At 48.6% G+C, this 20,491-nt stretch overlaps 7 protein-coding genes across 7 annotated transcripts; 5 read left to right on the forward strand and 2 right to left on the reverse strand.

Annotated features, from left to right (window-relative positions):
* Window positions 1-243: 243 nt before the first annotated feature.
* On the forward strand, window positions 244-7,986 carry nrps7 (putative nonribosomal peptide synthase; the record flags this gene model as incomplete). Its single annotated transcript, XM_057075431.1, has 2 exons — window positions 244-2,115; window positions 2,170-7,986. 2 exons carry the CDS (start codon window positions 244-246, stop codon window positions 7,984-7,986), a joined length of 7,689 nt encoding a protein of 2,562 aa, XP_056934936.1.
* Window positions 7,987-8,930: 944 nt separating this feature from the next.
* On the reverse strand, window positions 8,931-9,723 carry N7462_003706 (nucleoside-diphosphate-sugar epimerase; the record flags this gene model as incomplete). Its single annotated transcript, XM_057075432.1, has 2 exons — window positions 8,931-9,264; window positions 9,338-9,723. 2 exons carry the CDS (start codon window positions 9,721-9,723, stop codon window positions 8,931-8,933), a joined length of 720 nt encoding a protein of 239 aa, XP_056934937.1.
* A 135-nt stretch (window positions 9,724-9,858) lies between these two features.
* N7462_003707 (MFS general substrate transporter) lies at window positions 9,859-10,990 on the forward strand (the record flags this gene model as incomplete). The annotated part of the gene is made up of 3 exons (XM_057075433.1): window positions 9,859-10,204; window positions 10,362-10,488; window positions 10,615-10,990. 3 exons carry the CDS (start codon window positions 9,859-9,861, stop codon window positions 10,988-10,990), a joined length of 849 nt encoding a protein of 282 aa, XP_056934938.1.
* Window positions 10,991-11,293: 303 nt separating this feature from the next.
* On the reverse strand, window positions 11,294-12,074 carry N7462_003708 (GNAT family N-acetyltransferase; the record flags this gene model as incomplete). Its single annotated transcript, XM_057075434.1, has 2 exons — window positions 11,294-11,577; window positions 11,645-12,074. The coding sequence occupies 2 exons, from the start codon at window positions 12,072-12,074 to the stop codon at window positions 11,294-11,296; spliced, it is 714 nt and encodes a 237-aa protein (XP_056934939.1).
* A 1,909-nt stretch (window positions 12,075-13,983) lies between these two features.
* On the forward strand, window positions 13,984-14,999 carry N7462_003709 (PQ-loop repeat-containing protein; the record flags this gene model as incomplete). Its single annotated transcript, XM_057075435.1, is given in 4 exon segments — window positions 13,984-14,072; window positions 14,091-14,210; window positions 14,297-14,506; window positions 14,585-14,999. 4 exon segments carry the CDS (start codon window positions 13,984-13,986, stop codon window positions 14,997-14,999), a joined length of 834 nt encoding a protein of 277 aa, XP_056934940.1.
* A 358-nt stretch (window positions 15,000-15,357) lies between these two features.
* N7462_003710 (uncharacterized protein) lies at window positions 15,358-16,549 on the forward strand (the record flags this gene model as incomplete). The annotated part of the gene is made up of 3 exons (XM_057075436.1): window positions 15,358-15,397; window positions 15,526-15,865; window positions 15,952-16,549. 3 exons carry the CDS (start codon window positions 15,358-15,360, stop codon window positions 16,547-16,549), a joined length of 978 nt encoding a protein of 325 aa, XP_056934941.1.
* A 1,992-nt stretch (window positions 16,550-18,541) lies between these two features.
* Window positions 18,542-20,350, forward strand: N7462_003711 (glycoside hydrolase family 18 protein; the record flags this gene model as incomplete). Its single annotated transcript, XM_057075437.1, has 5 exons — window positions 18,542-18,650; window positions 18,719-18,781; window positions 18,841-18,854; window positions 18,916-19,043; window positions 19,093-20,350. The coding sequence occupies 5 exons, from the start codon at window positions 18,542-18,544 to the stop codon at window positions 20,348-20,350; spliced, it is 1,572 nt and encodes a 523-aa protein (XP_056934942.1).
* Window positions 20,351-20,491: the final 141 nt, after the last annotated feature.

Consider the following 20,491-nt stretch of genomic DNA (forward strand, 5'->3'; position numbering starts at 1 on the left):
AGTCATTTTCACTCCATCTGGAAATACCCCTTCGGACCTACCGAGCAGTGATGGATTTTGTGACGCTGTAACTCAAATGGTGTATGAGAAACAGATCGTGACGCGACGTCGCGCCTCCTAAGGGCCGGGCAAGGAGGGGGCCCCGACGATATAAGGTAAAGTAATCGAGGTGACGATCTATACAGATGCCTGTCTGAATCAATTTGTCTGTGCATAGACCTGTCTATGTTCATTGAACACACGATGTTCACCAACGGACAGGATTTTCTGCCTTTTGTGGAGGCGAAGACGCTCGTATCAACAAAGTTAAACCGGTCAGAACCTAATGGACTCAATGTCCTCAAAACGCAATCTCTATCAATCCATGTCACACTCAGACAAGTGACAGACGCTCTGGAAGTGTCCAATTTATTGGAAATTGAACGAGAGATCGAGTGCACGCCAACACAGCAGGGTTTCCTCGAGCGCGAGAAGGACTCTTCCACCAAAAGCATCATCCGCTTGGACCTGACGTCCGGCATCGTGAGAAGCTACGAGCATCTCTCGGAGACGTGGCATGCCCTTGCCCAGGAACACGATATCTTGCGAACCATCTTCATCAAGGATGAGACTACTAAGCCCCCTCGATTCCGACAACGAGTTCTTAAGAGGGCGAATCAGGTGCGAATAGGACTTCTCCACGAGAGTCAATATTCTGATCCACTTCATGAGCGGGCTTCCCTGGTGCTTGAATGGGACAATGGTGCCCCAACGGTATATATCTGCCTTCGTCCTACTCTAGTGGATCGAACTTCTCTGGTATGTCTATGGAAAGACTTCTTAACCATGCTGGGTGGAGGCGCCTCCATTTCTCGGCTACCCTTCTCAAGCTATTCACAAATACTCAACTCCCGGAATCGAGAAGACTCTCGAAAATTCTGGATGCAGAATTTGGAAAATGCTGCACCAGTTTCTCTTCATTGTGTTCCCCTAGAGCGACAGCACGTATTTCGGACCACCGAGTCAAGTACATCTACCCGCATTCGTACCTCAGACTTGAATAGTCTTTCAAGCAGACTTGCATTACCCGATTCCACAGCCGCGGTATATACGGCCTTTGGTATTACTTTGGCCCAGCACTGCCAAGGGAGTGGTGAAACGATTGTGTTTACCGTGGAAGGACGAGATCGTACTGTGGAGGGCCATGACTCAGTTGTGGGAATTGCAGACCAGGAATATCCACTCAAGCTTGACCTAAATACCGGCGGTTCAGTATCTGAAGCGATTCAGCAAACTAACTCGCTGAATGTCGTATCTTCATCTCACGCATTTCTTGGGCACAAGGAGATCCAATCAATACACCCTTCCGCGCGCTGTGACTTTAAGGTCCGAATATCAGAACAAGGAGAGGCACCCGAGCTGAGAGACAGGGGCTTTCCCGTTACCGTCAATGTTCAGATGGGCCCCTCAGTGTTGATTTCAGCGCAACATGATACTGCAATTCCAGAGGACAAGATGAGGGTAATCCTTGATCATTTTAAAACAGCTCTTGCGAGTCTGGTGACCAATTCCACAGCACCACTAGATGAAGTTCAGCTTATATCTCCGGAAGAACATGCATTCATTCTAGAGATGGGGAAACCGCTCACCGAACCTGTTCAGGACAACGTCCACAAACTGTTCGAATACCAAGTTGAGAAAACTCCGGATGCACCGGCTGCGCAGTTCGAACAGGATCCTCCATTGACATATGACCACCTTAATCGTGTATCCAATCAGGTTGCCAGACAGTTGTCCTCTAGCCGGGGGTCATTCGTGCCCGTCTGTCTGCACCGGTCCATCAACTTGGTAATCTCCCTACTGGCGATCTTGAAGACAGGAGCGGCGTACGTCACGCTTGACCCAGAGACACCCAATGAGCGTAATAGGTTCATTGAGAAGGACGTCGGGGCGCAATTTACAATTGTGGATCGGCTCTCAGCTGGCCGGTTTGCGAACGAAGTGATTATAGAGGATCTCATAGAAAACTCACATCTTATCGAAGACACAAATCTGGCCCGTTTCTGCGAGCCAAGCGACGCAGTTTACGTGATTTATACATCTGGCTCAACTGGAAACCCGAAGGGCGTTCTACATGTAAGTCAGACTTCTTTTATTTTTAATGATCACAGTTCTAATGCTTATAAATAGAGGCACTCCTCGGCCACATCCGGACTCTCAGCCTTCCCAACTCTCCCCAACCTCCGCCAGCTCCTCTTTCATAATCCTGTCTTCTCTGCAGCTCAGCGTTCGGTGTGGTCGACTTTAAAACAAGGTGGTTGTCTTTGCCTCGCTGGCAAAGAAAATCTTACAGTGCACATTGGTCGTACCATCAACCAGATGAAGATCAATGTCATTGACGTGACTCCATCCACTGCACTCCTAATTACCCCCGGCACGGTTCCTTGCCTACGACGCATGACTGTAGCAGGAGAACTGATCAACCCAGCGCTGATTCCCATGTGGGTGAATGAAGTCGAATTGCTCAACGCATATGGCCTGAGCGAGAACACACAAGTAAATTGGCGACGTGAGATGGTCCTGGGTCAGAATCCACAGAACATTGGTCGGCCCAGTGATACAACTACAGCATTCGTTCTCATCCCTGGGAGCACTAAGCTGTCCCCATTGCTCACTCCGGGTGAGTTGTGTCTGGGTGGTAATCAACTTGCTGTTCATTATATCAACCGACCCGAGAAGACTGCCGAGGCATTTATCCAGAATCCTTTTGGCCCTGGCCGCCTCTACCGCACGGGAGATATGGTAATTGCGCATGAGGATGGCTCTATCGAAATGGTCGGTCGGATCGACTTCCAAGTGAAGATTAATGGGCAGCGAGTCGAGCCGGGTGACTCCAACACCATAATCCAGACGCATGCCGCAATATACACCTCTAGCGTTGTCTCTGCAAAAATAGAGGAACAGAGAGTACTGGTGGCTGTGGTAGTCCCAAAAGAGGAGCCAAATTGGCCTGTGCTGCGTTCGGAGCTCAAGGAACTCCTCAAGAAGCACATACCCACCTATATGATGCCGACCTACTGGCTGTGGGAGAAGGAGCTTCCGCTCAACATCAACGGTAAAGTTGACATTCCGAAGTTGGCTAAGTACGTCGAGAACCTCGGAAGAGACCATATGTTGCGATTTTCCTCTGATCACTATCATCAACCTCAAACCAATGGCCACAGTAATGGACATACCCCTGGACATGTCGATGGAGACTTGGAGACGCCCATAGCAGACATACTGACAGAGAATCAGGCTACTCTGCGTCAAATCTGGGCCACGGTCTTGTCTCTTCCAGTAGAGCGCATATCTCCCCATGATAACTTCCAGTCTCTGGGAGGGACCTCTTTGAATGCCATTCAAGCATCTTCTCAGGCCAATCGGGGTGGACTTGAAGTATCTGTCCCTGATATCCTTGGCCTTTCACTGAGTAATATCACTCCGCGTGAGAAACATGTCAAAGCTGCAGAGATCTCGGCCGGCATCGCTCCTTTTTCTCTCCTACCTAATAATACCAAGTTCAGCCGAGATAATGTGGAGGACGCCTTCCCAACAACCTCCCTCCAAGAAGGCTTCCTAATGGATTCTCTAATGGGCAACTCAACCTACGTTTACCGACGCTACTATCGTATCCAGGGAAGGCAACTGGGTGATATTCTTGCTGCATTGGAGAAATTGTCATCACATCATCCGGTCCTCCGCACTACCTTTGTGGCCAACAAAACGTCATACCTCCAAGTCATCCGTAAAAAGGTGCAGCTGTCCTGGAAGAACCTTGATATGACTCCTCAAGAGTTCTCTAGCAGACCCAAACATATCGTAGAATTTGGCGGGAACTTCATTGATTTTACAGCACTGCAGGGAGATGTACTTGCCATCACCGTGCATCATGCCCTGCTCGATTATTGGTCCAACAGCTTCTTTGTGGACGACCTGGTAGCCACCGTGTTGGGTCAACCACTGGTGAGCCGTCCAAGTTTTGCCAAGTTTATTCAATATACCCGGGACCAGCAGAACGATGGTGGGCTCGAGAAGTTCTGGCAAGAAAGCTTGCGCGATGCCACTCCATCTCTGCTCGGGGGCCGAGCACAAGAGAACAACGCCGTGCGTTTGCAGATCAATCACGATCTTTCATCCTTCGCGGCGATGAACAAGGTCTCTGTCGGTTCATTGATCTACGCTGCATGGGCGATTGTCCTCTCTTTGCATACTTTCCAGCAAGATCTGGTTTTCGGTATCACTCTATCTGGTCGAGATGTGCCCGTGGAGGGTATCCTCGAGATTTCAGGGCCAACAATAACGACAGTGCCTTTCAGAGTACAGGTTGACCCCGATATATCAGTAGTCGAGTTGGCGAAAAGAATGCAAGAGGATATGTGGAATATCTCCTCGCGGGCACATTATGGCTTGAGAAATATCCTGCGCGCTTCAGGTCAGAAAACAACTCTCTATGACACAGTTGTTAATGTCTTGACCCGGGAAAATGAATCGAAGTTGACTCAAACATACAACATACTCAACCCTTCCCCACCGTACGAGCCCAACTATCTTAATCAGACTATGCTTGAGGCCGAGTCTGTGTCTGGAAGTCTTGAGTTGCGCCTTTTATCCTCCATACCATCTCAGAGAGCCTCATTCATCCTTGGAAACGTTGCTCAGATCCTCAGCGCAGTGCTTGAATCACCTCTAAAAACGATCAGGGAGATAAATCCTACTTCAGAAGAAGAGGAAGCTTTCCTAGACTCGCTATCACTTACAAGACCGGTTCAGTCGGATCAGCTGGCACACTCACTACTCCAGCAAATGGCTGTTCAATACCCTGATCGACTGGCTGTACAGGATGCTTCTGGTAGGCGATTATCATACGCACAATTCCAGTTGGCAGTGAACAATCTCGCGTCTTATCTTCGGACTAGAGGGGTGAAAACAGAAGATGTAATTCCTCTCTGCCTCCAAAAGTCTGTCAACACCCTCATCGCCGTGTTTGGTGTGCTCAAGGCGGGAGCATCGTTTACACCGTTAGACCCAAAAAACCCTCCTGCCAGAAACGAATTTATAATCCGCGACGTGGGTGCGCATTTCGCAATTACTGACTCTTATAACATAAGCAAATTCGCTTCTTTCTCTGGCGAGATCATTAACATGGATCAGATGGATCTGAATACTCGAGCCAATACAGCTGAGAATCTGGCCCTTGCCGGATTTAGTGCCGATAACCTTGCCTATATTATATACACCAGCGGATCGACTGGTCTTCCGAAAGGTGTGCAGGTATCCCACAGGGCTGTCTCTGCTTCAACGCAGGGAATGATTGAAGCCTGTAAGGTTGACAAGGAGTGGAATGTGCTTTGGTTTCTCAATTATGTGTTTGATGCGTCTTACTTTGACGTGTTCACCGTACTCGGAGTTGGAGGATCTATATCCGTCGCCGACCAGGATACAATGATCAACGACCTGGCTACGTGCGTTAATAAATTCAATGTCACTCAGCTTATGGTCACGCCTACCATTTCCAAACTGATTTCACCGGAAGACGTGCCCAGTCTGCGCACTCTTTTGGTCTGTGGCGAGCCAATCACACCCGACGTGATATCAGTCTGGGCAACGAGGATGGATGTTTACAATGGATATGGTTGGCTCTGCTCCCAAGCCTCTCTTATGGATTTGTATACTGAAAGCAATATAGGACCCACAGAAGCAACCATTCTCATGACTGTATCCAAGGTAAAACCAGATGGGAGCCTCAAGAGTATAGGCTATCCCCTCAAAGCCGTCAAGGCTTCGATCCTTCACCCAGACTCCCTAAGCCCTGTTCCCTGGGGCACTGTCGGAGAACTCTGCGTGAGCGGGGCCCAGGTGGCTCGAGGATATCTCAACCGCCCTGATGTCACCGCTTCAGCTTTCATCGGGGCCCCAGGCGAATCTGTGCTGTATCGTACCGGTGACTATGCACGCTGGTTGCCGAATGGAGAGATTGAATGCCTCGGGCGTAAGGATAATCAGATCAAATTGAATGGTTTTCGGATTGAGCTGGGAGAGATTGAGAATGTGATCCGCAGCAAAGCTGAGGATTTGATCCAAGCGTGCGCCGTGGGTGTCGCACTAGTCCTTGGCAAGAAACAAATCGTCGTCTATTATGTGCCCATGGAGAGCCCAATTCTCTCACAAGAAGGCGACGAAATACTCTGCCAACAGGCCATCATAGAGCCTGCTCTGATTTCCGAGCGGTTACAAACCCTTGCCTCTTATATGCTACCAAAACTCTTTTTGCCATTCTGGTCGTTTCCACTCCTAGCGTCAGGCAAGGTCGATCGAAAGAAGTTGGCGCAGTTTGCTGAGAATCTCAAGCCTGGCAGCCTGGCACGTTATGCTTCAACAGCCGTGTTACAGTCGGTTTATTCCTCAACAGAGCTCTCAGTTGAGGAACAAGTCCTTCGAGATGCGTGGGCCGATTTGTTTAGCATCGATGCAGAGACTATCCAGCTTTCCGATCTGTTCTACAACTATGGTGGTGATTCCATCGCAGCCATCAACTTGGGCAACATGCTCCGACAACTAAACTATGCACTCTCTGTAAATGACGTGCTCACATACCCTTCTCTAAAGGCACAGGCCGAGCATCTTAAACCAACAGTCACATCCCAAGTGCGCTCACTTGAGTTTGTAGCGAGCGAGTCTGTTCATCGCAGGCTACAGAATGCAGGAGTCAATCCAGAATATGTTGAGGAGATCTATCCATGTTCTCCAGGGCAGGTAGAGTTCCTGACCCAGGGTCATACAAAAGACCAATTTTGGCAACTCATGACCGTGAGACGTCTGCCTCGTGGGTTTGACCTGGAGAGGTGGATTGACCTAACAACAAAGTTAACCAAGGAGAACCAAATCCTTCGAGCTATGTATCTGCGGCAGGACGAGCATGATCCACTTAGCTGGGTTCAAGTGATTCTCAAGGATCCAATCCTTGACCTGACGATCATTCAATGCCATACTGAAGCCGAAAAAATCACCCGGATCCAGGCTCACTGGGATGAACTCTTCAAGCTCGGCAAACCCTTTGTCAGATATCTTATCTTACAATACGATGATGGTGCTTTGGATCTCTGCATCAAACTGGACCATGCCATGTACGATGGGACTCTGCTGCGAATTTTTGACGATCAATTCGCTGCTCTACGTGAGGGGCGATCTCCCCCGCAATCAACTCCGTTCAAAGATTTTGTCGCATATTCTCAGCATAATGGCGGTGGACGCACTGCCTCCTTCTGGAAGCGGCTGCTCAAGGACAATTATTTCTCATTTCCCACACAACTTTCCGCTCCCCGCGTGCGAGGCTCGATCGTTTCCAAATGCGAGGTGACTGTTGACCACTACGCCCAGAGTGCCGGTGTTACGCCTTCCATTGTTTTTCAGACAGCTTATACAATTCTCCTGTCACAGCTCTCGAAGTCCCGAGATGTGACCTACGACTATCTGCTGACCGGTCGAAACGTCGACATGGACGATCCTCAGGCCATCAATGGGACCTGCGCTAATTTCTTGCCATTTCGCTCTTGGTTCGACTCCGACACGCATATTTACAGCCTCTTGAAAGATACACAGTCTCTCTTCTGGGAAATCACTGAGAACGGCAGCGTCAGTCTCGGTGAGATTTACAGTTTCCTAGGAGTTGATCGTGCTGCCAACGCAGCCAAAACTCTCTTCCTCTTCCAGCCATTTGAGCCTGCGGTCGGTGAACAGGATCATATGCGCTGGATCGTGATGGCCATGAGCAAGGTGACCATGTATGTCAACTATGCAATCATGTTTGAAGTTTTCAAGGATGTGCATGGCCATCGTCTCAAGCTGCAGTACGACGATAGGGCTTTCACTCATGATGAAGCACAAGCTGTTATGACATTATATCAACGCATCGTGGAATTAATGGTAGAAAGGGGGGATATTGCTGTCGATGGACTTCTCTATTGATTACCATAGAGTGCATTGAGTGTATGAGAATAGGTCTTGTGGGGAGTCAATTTTTCCGGTTAAATTCAATCCGAAGCCACTTCGACTCAGAATCAGGTTCCAAAATATTGATATCATGATCCATTTCCAAAACTTATCGGAGTCAAATGTATAATTTTTGACTCGAATTTCCGCTTTTATAAAACTTGCAAGTATACGGATTGCTGTGAATTGCATTTTTCCTGTATATTTGGATGTACTCTTTGAGTATTCCCCATAGAGCAATTGATTCAAATTTTTAGATGTGGACTTTCACAATAGAGATATTTTGGAAGGTTTTCATCAAGAAAGCTTTCCATTAGATAAATTACCTATTTTATAGCTTTTATACACAGTCTTTATCCCGCCCCAAACGTGAAAAGCCGCCCTAATGAGCACTTCTAAGTACTACCTTCTCCCTATAGGTAGGTATCATTTGGTAGAGTAATTTCATATAATACACCTCACTAATTTGGGGGCACGCTGACTGACCGGCTCCGTAGATTATGACATGATAGCTGAAGCATATTTATAGGTGTTAGTAGGCCTTATCATAGTCCGACACAGGTTTTAAAAGTTGCAATTTCAAATTTGACATTTGTTAACTCACGTGCCAAGATTCACAAACTAGCTAGATCGCGAATCTATTAGGTTCGATCTATGTTTATACCTAACATAATATGAATAACCTAATGATTTACGGTCTCTGCAATGAGTAGACAGTCAAGGCGATATAATAACTCAGATAATGATTCAAAAGATATGTAAATATCGATTTGACTGGAGTCCAATGGGTGATGCTTTGCAGACACTCCTCCGCAATGCTCGATCGAGCACCTCCAAGGACCACCTAAACTAGGTGTCGATATTCAGCGGTGCGCACAATTCATTATGAGTCCGTATTGGAAATATGGACAGTTTCTTGCCTAAAGTCGGAGACCTGGACAATACGTTGGCCCAATCTTCTTCACATGCTCGACAGCATCTAGAAGATCACCCTCTAAGGTGCTCTGCACACTAGGGGCACTTGGCACATAACCCAAGAGAGATCTCGCCCGATCTGCACGCACAAGTGTAATACAGGCCCAGGTATACACTCCCATCGGCTCCCAACTTGAGCCATCTCGCATCTCTCTCACAGTCTCGATAGACAAACTCTTCGGCTCGCTAGTAGGAATAAGGCCATGTGTGTAGAGGATCCTGCCAGTCTCCCGGGCCAGATCGAGCTGTGACAGTTCTTGGCTGGTGACGAAGTAGTATCTGTGTGTGACAATCAATATATCAATTAAAGTCCCTGCACGATTTTATCTGGAGGACTGAGCTTGTCGCTTACCTCCTTCTCCCACACTGCATTTCCTCCCCTTCGACAGCAGCTTCCACAAGTTTAAAGTATACGTTAGCAACATCGTCGACATGGATCCAGGACTTCCGATTCGCGCCCGTCAGCGCGTAGAAGGAATATCCCAGCTCGATGATGTTCTCGCATATCTCTGGTATGAGCAGGCTGCGGATGTTGCCAGGCCCCCTTCCCTGCCCATAGATGTCTGACGGGCAGAAAAAAGCAGTCTTGAGTCTGTCGCCATGCTGAGCGGCTGCCGCTTGCAAGATCTTGTCGGCCGGCCGGTGCAGGTAATCATCTGGAAGGCTTGTGATATGAGCGCTGCAAAAGTTCGACGTCTTGTTGTGACCCTTGGCAGCCTCTGGGTCAGTAGCTCTCATCAAGTCTGTCGCAAGCGCACTAACAGCTGAAAGCTCGGGACTCTGCTCATGGCACTCGGTATGTTATCAGCACTATGCACATCGGTAATGAAACTTCTCGAACTGACGCCTAACTAGAAATACTAAGATGAAACCATGATCGCTACAATTGCGACGCCTATTGCCAGCTCTCTATCGGCCGCATCAAGCTTTTCATGGATCACAACAGCCTATTTTATCGGCAGCACCCTATTGCAGGCTATTAGTGGTCACCTGGCCAACGCGTACGGGCGCCGCAAGGCTCTCGCCGTCAATTATGCTCTCTTTTCCCTGGGAAAGTTTTTCTGCGGTCTAGCAACCACGCATCTGCCTCTGTTCTTGGCGGGCCGCGCCTTACAGGGTATTGGCGGTGGCGCTATTGCTTCAATCACATCGAGACGGATCTTATTCCTGCCCACCAACGTGCCCTCATTGGAGACTTTGGCTCTATGCTCTATGGCTTGTGTATGGTCATTTGGGGGGGGGGGTGGTATATGATGCTGCGATCAATGCCGCTATCGGTTGGCGGTGGGCCTTCTTGATCCAGGTCCCTGTCGTAGTCCTAGATGGTACCGTGGTGTTCTGGTACGTCGAAATTTCAGATTAACGCGCAATCACAGGTGCCCACCGGCGCCTTGATATTGTTGGCATGACGATCTTGATTGTCACAATTGTGCTGTCGCAATTCGGACTCAATCACGGAAGCACCACCTTCGCATGGGCCGACGCCGGCACCCTCGCCCCTCTGTGCTTGGTCGTGCCCTGCTTCTTTCTGTTTTTATGCAGCGCATACCGTACCGAGAGCCCCATAATGCCTATAAGGGCATTGATGCAACACAGCGTCGGCTTCATATAGATTACTGCCTTTTTTAGCACAGGCTGTTTCGTCAGTTCTATGTTCTGTGTGCCCCTCTACGTTCAGGTCTTTGGTCTCTCTGCCTTCGAGGCCTCCCTTCGACTTATCCCTTTAGCAGTTGCCTTCGGGGCCTGTTCTGGAGCTGCTGGCTATCTTGTTGTTTGCTTACGACGATACTATCATCTGAACATTCTTCTGTTATCCATTGCTACAGTCGGCTACGGTCTCCTCTGCTCACTGGGTCCAGCATCGTCTTCTTGGAAACCGTACCTGTTCCTTGGCATCATTGGTATTGGCGTTGGAGGAACTTACGTTACAAATATTATGGGGATTCTAATGTCCGTGTCGGAGGAAAACTTGGCAACAGTTCAGAGCGCTTCTTGGGCAGTTTGATCTGTTGGTGTGGTAATTGGTTTGACGGTATGATCGGCCATACTCCAAAATACTCTGCACCAAAAGCTGAAAACAGTTGGTATGAAGGTCCAACTAGACAACCTCACCGGCCTGGATACTGTGGCACTCTCCGGAGAACAGAAAGGATTTGTTATTCAAGCTTACATGACTGCGCTTCGATATGTTTTCTATTCTCTTCTGGCGCAGGGACTGGTTTCCATCCTTCCTAGCCTCTTTATTGAGAATAAGAAGATTCCAAAGATTGAAGATTCCAGTTAAAGGGGGTATGTCATATGCTGTCAATTAATAAAAAACTGTGGTGTCTTTATAAATTCCTCCTGTTTCCTGAGGCTCTCTGATCATCAATGCGAATTTCTGACTTCCCTCTCCACCGCGCTCCGTGTAATCCAGTCGTAATTCCTCGACGATCCTCCACCCATACTTCAAATACGCTAGCACTCCTTCCATCGTAGCTTCCAGATATATCCGGGCGTTACTGGCGTCTGCTTTCTCGATACCCCATTTGAGAAATGCACTTCCTATTCCAATTCTTTGGTATTCTGGTAAGACACATAGAAGTTCAAGGACTAGTAGTATTTTTAGCAGTCAATACCGTAAAGTTTTCATGTAGAGTGGCAAAATTGGTTGACGAACCAATATCAGTTTCCTTGAGATGTCTGTTCCTACTACGCTTAATCATTTCCTCGTAGAACGTGTAGGTACCGTGGTTCAACTTTGGGGCATACGCCCACATATTCTGCATTTGCGCTTGCGCATTGTTGCTCAGACTTGTGTCCACGGCTCTTTCGAACTTGTAAATAGCTGGTATGTTCCAGCGGCTGTATGCGATGATATGGCCGGTTTCAGAGTCGATACCCGCTAGAATATGGCACTCAGGTTTGGCGAAGTACTCAAGGGATGAGACTGTTTTGAATGTGTGAACTGCCATTGGATCACATCCCTTGTATGTGCTGCGCATATAGTTGGACGAGGGGAAAGAGCGAATTTCGACGCTCACGAGTGCACTTAGATCAGATGCATTGGCGTACTTTATTTCAAAAGACACAGATTTACCTGGCGCCATTTTTGGTTGCCACTGCCGTGAATATGAGGGCTCAATTCCAATGCAATGATTTGAATTTATACACTGAATGAGTCATCCATCAATTCTATGACGTACTACGGTATAATGAGAATGACTCACGGAGCGGTGAAATAAATGGCGAAAGGAGCTGACACTCCAGGTTAGTAAGATTCAGAAATATACGAAATACAAAGTAGAGACAAAGTTGGCAATAGAACGGTGATATTCGTTAAGGTAGTAGAAAGAACCTAAGCTTCCTACGAATATAAGTATTTTGCTACCTATTACCGCCTAGGCTAAACCTCTTCTAGGAAAGTAAATATTTTAGTGTTGAAAGGATCTACGATAGGTGGCCTCTGATTGGAGGATATACCTCGTAGCACGCAGTCTGTACAGATGTAGCTCCGCATCTCCGGTAGGGAAATATTAGTTCTACACGTAGCCTTCAGGGAAGTCTCTGGTCGGTTTAAGAAATATGACATGTCAAAATTTGAGCCAAGAATAAAGTTTTCTGCGATATTCTCAGTCTTTTCCATGTTCCATTTGTCGCACGTTGACACCAATTCTATGATGTTCAAGTTTTCAGACTGGCTGAGGCCCGGTGGCCTTCTTGTTCGGGGGACCATCTCTAGCACAAGCCTTGTCAAGGATCTGACTCTTTATAATTCCACGAGACCAGCCTTTCGGCATGTGAAACTCCCATTTATGGGGAGGAAGGTAATTGGGACTGTATACACCGAAGATGGATGGCGGGCGGAATCTGTTTCAAAAGGCTATTTTTGAAATTTAATTAAAGAATTTCTTCTCCTTTACTGGATGGCAGCCATACAAGCATGAAACCCAGGAACACTATTTTGTTGTTGCCAGAAAGGTTGTGAATCATGCTCTTATGGGGCCATATTCTCTTCCGACCTCATATCGTGGGTCACATCCGCTGAGCGAGGGACCTTGAGCCCCTTTGGCGGAGAGGCTGGTTTGAGACCAGTTCGACGCCGTACTGGACTCGCTGGAGAACCATCAAAATGTCCTGGATGTGGGAAGCGGTTATGGAAGTGACTTCTATCTATCTTTACGTCTAGAACACCTCTGTCGATGTTGAACTTTGACTGTAGAGCTTCCAATCGCCATCGCCGAGCGTGGCGCTAAATCATATTCAATATTTCCCCACCTATATATTCAACTAGTTATACATCATCATATTGAGCGTCTCGTTCCATGGGATCCAAGCTTTCCTAGCTGATACCGTATCCCACTATATTGATAGGTATGCCTAGGTAGTAATACAGGGAAGGTTCTTAGGTCGAGGTTTTTATTGCAATTGGAATCATACGTGTTATTTCTTTTCTTTTTAGTCAACTAGCCAGTAGATAAGTATGGAAAAGAGAATACTATTTCACGTAGGGTAGTTTCTGCATGCATTTTCGCGCCGGCCCAGAGGGACAGCGTTACCGCTATGTTAACTGTAGATGTAGATATACTCCCCACCCTCCGAAACCCACATTCACAACAAATTCCCATTACGACCAAATTCAACACACCATGACTTCAAAATGTTTCACACAATAATCAGGAATCCCAAAAATCCCCTAGACGCTGCCAAGCACGAGGCGCAATTGTGACGGCCCCAAGCGATGATGATGATCGACAACGCTGACATAAGCCCGCAACGGAGAGGAAAAAAGCCGCATGCGTCGTGGCCGCGTTGGGTCTTGTTCCTTGCCCTCCTCGTGTCGTTCGTTGGTTCGCCCGAAGCTGCCCCTGTTCCGTGTTGAGAGATCGCCTGGGCCCTTTTGCTGAAGCGCGACGCCATCTCGACCCTTCTTGGACACGACTCCCTCCCGCACGACCTCCGTTCACTTGAGTTCGATTGCATGCCCTCCGGAGCCCGCGGAAGAACTTCACCAGCACGATGTATCTGGTCCAACTAGCCATTGAATATGGCGCCCCCCTTTGTACGTCCCGAGACGAAGAATTTCTCCCGCTCAAGAACGTTGCCCCGTCCTAACGATGGTCTAGCCTCATCTCCTCCCCTCTCACGTCCTACCTGGATCAGATCCTGAGCATTCAGCGGAATAGGAGCTCGGCCGGGTTTTCCTTGGACATTCCTCTGATTATGCTCGTCGCGTCGATTCTCAAGTAAGAGCTCGCAAATATAATGTCTATTTGATTCCACTGGCAGTCGAAGGCAGTCTCGTGAGATTTGAAACTCACATGCGTGGTAGGGTCTTTTACTGGTTCGGAGAATATTACTCTAAGGCGCTGCTGGCCCAGGCCGTGGTGATGATCTTGGTGCAGATGGCCCTGCTAAAGGTCGCATTGGACAACCGACCTGCGATTGGCGCGAAGAATTCCATCGAACATGCGCCCTTTAGTGGTGCTGATGATGGATTCAAGCGGCCGTACGATTTCTGGCAATGGAAGAACACTAGACCGTAAGTCTGACCTTGAACCCGTCCACCTTCCCATCCTTCTCCTGGCGGTAACAGTGACTAAATGCGTTGGATGAGCAGGTACTGGCTGTTCCTCGCCTACTTCATTGCTATCCTGGCTGTCGTCCATCTCACCCCTATTTCAGACTCAGCAACCTACATTAGCATCCTCGGCTGCATCGGTCTCGCCGTCGAGGCCATTCTCCCCGTCCCCCAAATCCTGGCCAACCACCGTTCTGGCTCGTGCAAGGGGTTCCGATTATCTGTTCTTGCTGCATGGATCATTGGTGACACCATGAAGATGAGCTACTTCTTCTGCAGCGAGGAGGTCATTCCCTGGGCATTCAAGCTGTGTGGCATGTTCCAGTGCGTTTGTGACCTCTACCTGGGTGTTCAGTACTGGATGTTCACTCGCGGCACCGGCCGAGTTGCTGGCAGCTCTCAGGACCAGGATGGCCGGTGGGGACAAGGCGAGAAAGATATCCGAATGAACTAAAAGCGATGGGCCGAGGATCTTGTTACGAGCGCGTCCCCTGCATTTGCTGTAGATAGATGGATGAGAGAGATCCACCGAGCCATAGCGACCTATAGAACTGTAATTCCGAATGAATCCCTTTTTAATGCTGTCTGACAAATCCCCTTGAGCCCTCCTGTCTTGGAGGCAAGTGCATGGAGTGAAGAACCCCGCTACCCAAGTTTGGCCGCTTCGGGAAATCTAGCCCGCTGCCCCGCGATGCGGTCATCCGCGGACCATTCTTCACACATCGCCATCGCGACGTTGGACCCATAGTCTTGACCATTATTTTCTCTCTCGGCAGCTTCAATACTTGGTCTTTGTTCTGCACATCGTCACAATGGCAGACATACAGACTATTCGCATCGGCTATGTGCCCGGTATGTCCCCAACTCGAGCTCAACCCCTCGCCTCGAAGCTATCGCAAAATTGAACGGGTGTAATTCATTCGTTGACATGAGGATTGATCCACCTGATCATCTTGATATACTGACAGACTGACCTTTAGAGCACTATCTGACTCCGCTTCATCTCGCACTCCGTTCCCCAGCGGTGTCTTCCCTCCCGTACAAGATCGCACTCACGCCATTTCCATCCGGTACAGGCCATATGATCACATCTTTGCGGAGCAATGAGATTGATATTGCCATTGGATTGAGCGAGGGCTGGGTGGCCGGTCTAACAGGCAAGACTCAGCCCCAGGACCCCGCCGAGGGAGGCTACAAAGTCATCGGTCACTGGGTGGATAATCCCCTACGGTGGGCGATTGTGACAGGCCGTAACCGGGCCAATATTACTGGCGTGCAGGACCTCAAAGACCAGCGGGTTGGTGTGAGCCGATTAGGAAGGTATATACACTGTTGACTCGCGCTTGGCGTCGCGACTAAGCTTCACCAAGCTACCGTGATACACACGGCTAATTATGGTGATCTAGTGGTTCTCATATCATGTCCTTTGTTCTTGCACAACAGCAAGGCTGGAAGTCAGATTCTTTGACCACTATACCTCTTGGACCATTCGGAGCTCTGCGGAATGGAGTCACCGGCCAGGATGAGAGAGATGCGGCCCAAGAGCCCAATCCCACTGCTGAATTCTTCATGTGGGAACACTTCACAACAAAACCATACTTCCACCCAACAGCTGAGATGCCAGAGCCACCGCTGAAGAATATCGGAGAGATTTTCACACCCTGGCCGTCATGGATGATTGTAGCATCTACAGCTATGTTCCCAAATCCCCAAAACGACCAGCGCCTAGAGAAGCTGTTTGAAGCTCTGGACCAGGGAATCAAGGATTTCGAATCCGATACTGCGCATGTCGTGAAGCTCTTAGGCACTGGTGAACTTGGCTGCAACTACATCGAGGAGGATGCAACCGAGTGGCTGAAGGATGTTAAGTTCACCAGCAGTACCCGCGGAGTGGACCGTAAGGTAATTGAAGGGGTGGTAGATGTGCTCAAAATAGCGGGTGTTATTGACACGACCATGACCAACGAAGATGCTATCCAGCGAGTGATTGGCGTTCCACGGTAGGGCCTTCTACACAGCCAATATAATGTATCCGTTACTATGCGGAGGGGCCCATCCAGGTGACATATTCTAGATCAAATATTGACTGTACATGAAATAAAGATCAATTGAGCTGACTGGTATTTTTTACCGACTGATTGGGGATCTCTGAGTGTTGCTAACAGTACGGGCTTTGGTTCTTCAAGTCCCGCCTTGATGTGGCGCTGCTAAACCTGGGCTCATAGATCAGCTTTCAGGGTGATCGCAAGCGGAAATTGAATTCACAACAGATCTACGATGTCCAGCTCCGACCAAGCTGGGCTTTTGTGGAGCAGGGTGACTGAGGAGTATGAAACCTTCACGAAGAAAAGGCTCGACGACTCAGTGTTGTGATTCGCCACGCGCACGATATGGTCAGCTATAAAAATGTATTGCCATAGGCAGATCACTTTATTAAATGCTACTTTCGACACCAAACCTTTTCAGGAAGCAGCGCCAGTGAACTTCATAGGACGCCTCTAAATGGGCCAATACTATCAGCTATTTGGGAGACAGAAAGATACAATGTCCAGTTTCAAAGAACTCATACTGGAGACAATTCCCGAGCTCTGAGGTAACCATTTTTCTCATGGCCAAGCTTGGTTCAATCAGTTGAGTAGAATTCTATGTTCTGTTGGTGATGGTCGCAATGAAATCGCAGGAAAAAACCCCAATCACAATTTCCACATGTTGATCAATGTAATATGACAAAATATTACAGGAACTTGTTATGACTGTGGCAATCTAATAGCCCATGATGGCTTGCCAATTCGCACATCTTGTTACAATAGCGCTTTTTGCGATACTTGCTCGCCACACATACAGGAAGGCATACTATGTGCAAGCGCTTGTGGCCCGACATATACCTTTTTGACTATTCCCGAGCGGCCTGATGGATAAGATAGTACTTTTTTCCATCGAGTTATTTCATTTCCATGCCTCCTCATTTGTGAATTGAGTATGTTAGCTGCTAAAGATGAAGAGATCAGCAGTGGTATTGCACGAATTATATTGCTTTCTTTTCCATCGGCTATCGAGAACGGATATTGAACACATGCCATCGGATTGAATTGTTCCCCTTTTGGCAGAATATATATTTTGGGAGACAGGATCTTGTTTTGTAGAAGCAAAGCCGAATAGGCGCAGCTTTTAATCTAGCCTTTTTCTATGAGGGCTTTCTAAAACTCAATCACAAATTGTCCCGTTATACATACAGAACAAGTGAGATTTTGTAGGGAACAGGCGACGTGAGCCGTGTAGGTATCGTTGTTTGGTTCTAACAATATAGGGCGGGTGCCATTCCACGCGGCTTCAGGGCATCGCCTAACAAACAAGGGATAGAAACACCGTGCCACCAACACGTTAGATATGAAATCTTCTTTTCTTGGGCTGCTACATATCCTGGAGGATGAATGATAGAGACAAAGTACTGAATTCGAGTTGCTCTTTTCCTTGGCCTAGAACCTGATCCATAGCCGATTTTCCCTCTTCCAGCGCTGCATTCCAAGATCCTCGACCGGGTTCCCTGACAACAGTAATGGAATGCAGGCGAACTTGCCGACCACGCGCTACGGTCCAATCAAATACACCGAGAGAAATAACTCAGGGAGTTTTACTCCTCACGAGCGCGGTTTGAGCGGAAAGTCAGTCTGTCAAAAGGGCTGCTGGCGTGGACACGGTGGATCATACCGCTGATTTGGATCACCAAATGACGGACCAAGCGAGTGTATTGTTTTTGGAAACGGCATGCAGACTGGGAAGCAAAATATCTTGGAAATTTCTATTTAAGATATCTCTCCAGCGAGGGTTCCACGCGCGCTATTCCTACATTCGTTCCCTCCTTTCGTCGACTCTCCGGGCTGTGATCCCGCGATAAAATTTTTGTCTCTATTTTTTTTTGGTGTCGTTTCTATACAACCCTTTAATACCTAATCGGATTTGAACCAGTGCCAATCATTTCACTGGAACAATAACAGCATGTCTAGCTACCAGAAGTATCTTTCTGGCGCCGTCCTTTTGGCCGCCTTGGGAGGAGTTCATGCGAAGCTGGACCTGGACTCATCGAACAATGTTGCGATCTACTGGGGTAAAAGACCTATTATTGACCTAGGGCATGAATAGAAGTTGATGCTAAGTCTTATGTTATGTTGATAGGTCAGAATTCCTTGCAAGGAAAAGGTGGAGACCAACAGAAGCCTTTGGCTCACTATTGTGAGAGTGAGTATTGAGCTCTTTGTGCACAAGACTGAGAATTGTACTAATAGAGACTCTTCCAGACGATGACATTGATGTATGAATAACAGAATCTGTGTTATACTCAAAGGGGAAGACATCTGATCGTTGAATTATAGGTCATCCCAATAGCATTTGATATGATGGTCAATGGACCGGGTGGTGCCCCTGAAGTCGACTTCTCCGTCACCAGTCAAGAGTGCGACGTATTCGAGGGAACGCAACTGAAGAACTGCCCGCAGATCGGGTGAGTTGGACGTCCACATGTGAGATACATCCCAACTGACGCTTCACAGCGACGACATTGAGACATGTCAACAGAAGGGTAAGACCATCTTGTTGTCAATTGGTGGCGCAACCTACAGCGAGGGCGGATTCAAGTCCGAAGACGATGCCAAAGCCGGTGCTAAGCTGATGTGGGAGACCTTCGGCCCCGTGCAAGAAGGCTCCAAGGCCTTGCGTCCTTTTGGTAATGCCAGCTTGGACGGATTCGACTTCGATTTTGAGGCCAATGTGTTGCATATGGCTCCGTTTGCCAACGAGCTTCGCGCCCTGATGGACACGGACGATAGCAAACAGTACTTCCTGACTGCTGCTCCTCAGTGCCCGTATCCGGATCAGTCTGATAAGGACATTCTCAACGGACCCGTCCCCATTGATGCGGTCTGGGTCCAGTTCTACAACAACTATTGTGGCGTGAACAACTTCGACACTGACTCTAAGAACTCGAAGTATAACTTCGAGGAATGGGACAACTGGGCCAAGACGGTGTCCCAGAACAAGAACGTCAAGGTCTTGGTCGGCGTCCCGGCCGACACTACTGCCGCCAGCACCGGTTACATCCCGGCGTCAAAGCTGGCCCAGGTAATCGAGTACTCGAAGAAGTTCGAAAGCTTCGGCGGCGTGATGATGTGGGATGTCACGCAGGCATATGCGAACCAGGGGTTCCTAGACAGTGTGCGCAAGGCGTTGGGTGGTCCAAACTCCGGTTCGTCGCCGTCCACCAACGCGGCGTCGACCGCGTCGTCTGCACCTTCGTCCACTAACTCACCGAATACCTCGCTCTCTTCCAATGCACCCGTCTCCTCGTCCTCCTCTTCCTCATCCTCTGGATCTGCCTCATCGTCCAGTGGTCATAAGCATTCCACCGCCACTGCACCTGCGCCCAAGCCCACCACGACACACACGACACACACGACACACACGACACACACGACACACTCGACACACACGACCACCTCCTCATCCACCACTTCGGCACCGACGGCTCACCCATCGCCTAAGCCTCCCTCGCCCGATGAAGATACCACTAATGCCGCCGATAAACCCCCGACTCATGATGACTCGTCAAGTGCCGATACTGGCTCTCACGATGCCAATGGTGTCAACCATGAGGACACCCCGAACCAAGACGACTCCAAGGGCCCGCTCGAGCTCCTTGGCCAGGACCTCTTTGGCCTCCTTGCTGGTCTGCGAAAAGCGAACAAGGTCACGACCGGCGTCACCCACGGTCTGACTCAAAATCTCCGCCATGCTCATCGCATCCGCTCTTAAAAACGTGAAATATACGTATTTCCAGGACAGTCTCGTAATATCTATGCTGGAAGAATCTTGTGTGATTAGTGATTGCCCTGAATGATGGAGAACCGAGAAATTCCGTGAGAAGAGTCTTTGTTGACTTTCTTTTCAATCACA

Source organism: Penicillium macrosclerotiorum (genome assembly GCF_028827735.1).
Source record: "Penicillium macrosclerotiorum strain IBT 26536 chromosome Unknown utg000003l_segment0_segment0, whole genome shotgun sequence".
Taxonomy (NCBI): Eukaryota; Fungi; Ascomycota; class Eurotiomycetes; order Eurotiales; family Aspergillaceae; genus Penicillium; species Penicillium macrosclerotiorum.